This window comes from Sinocyclocheilus rhinocerous, unplaced genomic scaffold, assembly GCF_001515625.1.
Source record: "Sinocyclocheilus rhinocerous isolate Xijiao unplaced genomic scaffold, SAMN03320098_v1.1 scaffold231, whole genome shotgun sequence".
NCBI classification, from domain to species: domain Eukaryota; kingdom Metazoa; phylum Chordata; class Actinopteri; order Cypriniformes; family Cyprinidae; genus Sinocyclocheilus; species Sinocyclocheilus rhinocerous.
The window spans coordinates 309,826-311,779 of record NW_015640454.1 but is presented as its reverse complement, the minus strand read 5'-3'; the positions used below and the strand labels follow the sequence as shown (position 1 = coordinate 311,779).

The 1,954-nt window shown below is 33.2% G+C and overlaps 1 protein-coding gene across 2 annotated transcripts in view; it reads left to right on the top strand.

The window, feature by feature from the left end:
- The window catches only part of LOC107752937 (collagen alpha-1(XI) chain-like), a 112,339-nt gene that overhangs the window by 48,274 nt on the left and 62,111 nt on the right, over positions 1-1,954 (top strand). For both annotated transcript variants that reach the window (XM_016569008.1, XM_016569007.1), the window contains exon 5: positions 616-747. In XM_016569008.1, coding sequence (XP_016424494.1) covers positions 616-747 — 132 coding nt within the window. The remainder of the gene's footprint in view (positions 1-615; positions 748-1,954) is intronic.

Here is a 1,954-nt window from a genome sequence, read left to right as displayed (position 1 = left end):
ATATATATTTTAGAATCACATATATTTTTTGAATTTATTATATATTTATTTATAGTTCCATGTGTATAAAGTTATGCAGTACATTAAAAAAATAAAATGAACTTATATAATAATTAATAATACATTTTATTAATCATATTTTATATTATTAATTATATAATAATAATAATAATATGTAATTTTATTATTAATAACATTATTATACATTATTATGCATAATATACATTTTATATGGAATTATATGTTATTATTACCTAGCTCTTTTAAACATTACCTTAGTTCTAGCTGGCTATTATAAAACTGAGCTTATGTAGAGTCAAAATAAATCACACTACTTGTAAGCCTTGTATGCTGTATAACATATAATTGTTTATCAATAGTGTATTGGATGGACTGTACTTCCATCCTTCACAGCCTTATTTTTATTTGCATCAAATTAAATATGGCATCCACCCTCATGGTATCCTATAGGAAGTAGAAATGTTGCTCTCTTTGATGGTCCTCTGTCTTATTTGTCTCTTACATGGCCTGTATCCAGTACAAAGATATGTCAATCCTCCTTATTTGTTTCATGCTAATTTCAGAAGTTCTAACAGTTGATTTCTTTGTTTCCAGGGTGACATCCAGCAGCTGATGATTGTATCGGACCATCGTGCTGCGCTTGACTACTGTGAGCACTACAGCCCTGACTGTGAGGTTCCTGCACCCGAACAGCCCCAGAACCAAGACCCAAACACTGATGAATATGTAAGTTCATGCACAGTACTTCCTCCATGATTCATTCCCTTTAGAGATGGAGGAGCACTGAGGACGTTCCAGAATCCTCTGAACAAAACCAAACCAAAACAGACAGCAGAGATGCGTTCCTTGTAGATTGAGCAACAACCTTCTTGCGTTGGTCCAAATCAGCTCGGTTGAAGTCAAGAACATCTTATCGAGCGTTTGCACACACACCCAAAGCACTTTTAAATCCTAAATCAAAAATAAAACCATAACGTTAGCCAATAATCCCTAGCCATGGCCATTTTAGTAACAGATATGTTTTAATGGTGAACCGTTATTCAGTTTAAATGGTAAATGATTTATTATTAGTGCAAGTGCTGCTCACATTTTCATCCACAAATGTAGAAATCTGGTTTTGGTGTTACAGTTGGCATATCTGACAGCACAAAGCATGCACTGTTTGACTATTTATTCAGTATTATTTCATTTATTCAGCTTTCATTCAGTCTTTGGAATGAGAAACAAATTAAAACGGCGTAATAATACCTGCCCACACTTGTGTGTGTGTGTGTTTCAGGCATATAAATTCTTTATGGCTCTTTCCATCTCTTGGAAAGAATTTAATGCAGGCAGTCTGTTTAGCATTTATTTTTCCAACCGAACGAATGACATCATGAGTCAGAGAAACGAAAGAGAGAGTGATAGAAGGAGGAGATGAGAGTGCTGAAGCAGGTCTCGTCCTGTAGAGCGCTTGGGATCAGTATTGCTGACATATTTTATTGATAACGTAAAAAATGTAAAGAAAAGACATTATTTGACATAAATTCATATTCGAGTCTTTTTGGTAGAAATACGAGAAAGCAAAATATCACATTTCACATTTGTGACAAATTAAACCTTCAAATTTTGCCAGTAGTGCGTTTCTAGTGGATTTGATGCTTTAATCACACAGATAATAATTACTACACTGCAAAAAAATGCTGTTTCCAGCCAAAATATCTAAAAATGCTTAAATCAAGAACGATTTTCTAGACAAGTAAAAATTATTGTCTTGTTTTCAGAAAAAACAAGTGAAAATTAAGTGAGTTTTTGCTTGAAACAAGCAAAATAATCTGCCAGTGGGGTAAGCAAACTAATCTTGTTTTCTGTTTGAAATAAGATTATTTTGCTTACCCCATTGACAGATTATTTTGCTTGTTCTAAGCAAAAACTCGATTTTGACTTGCTTTTT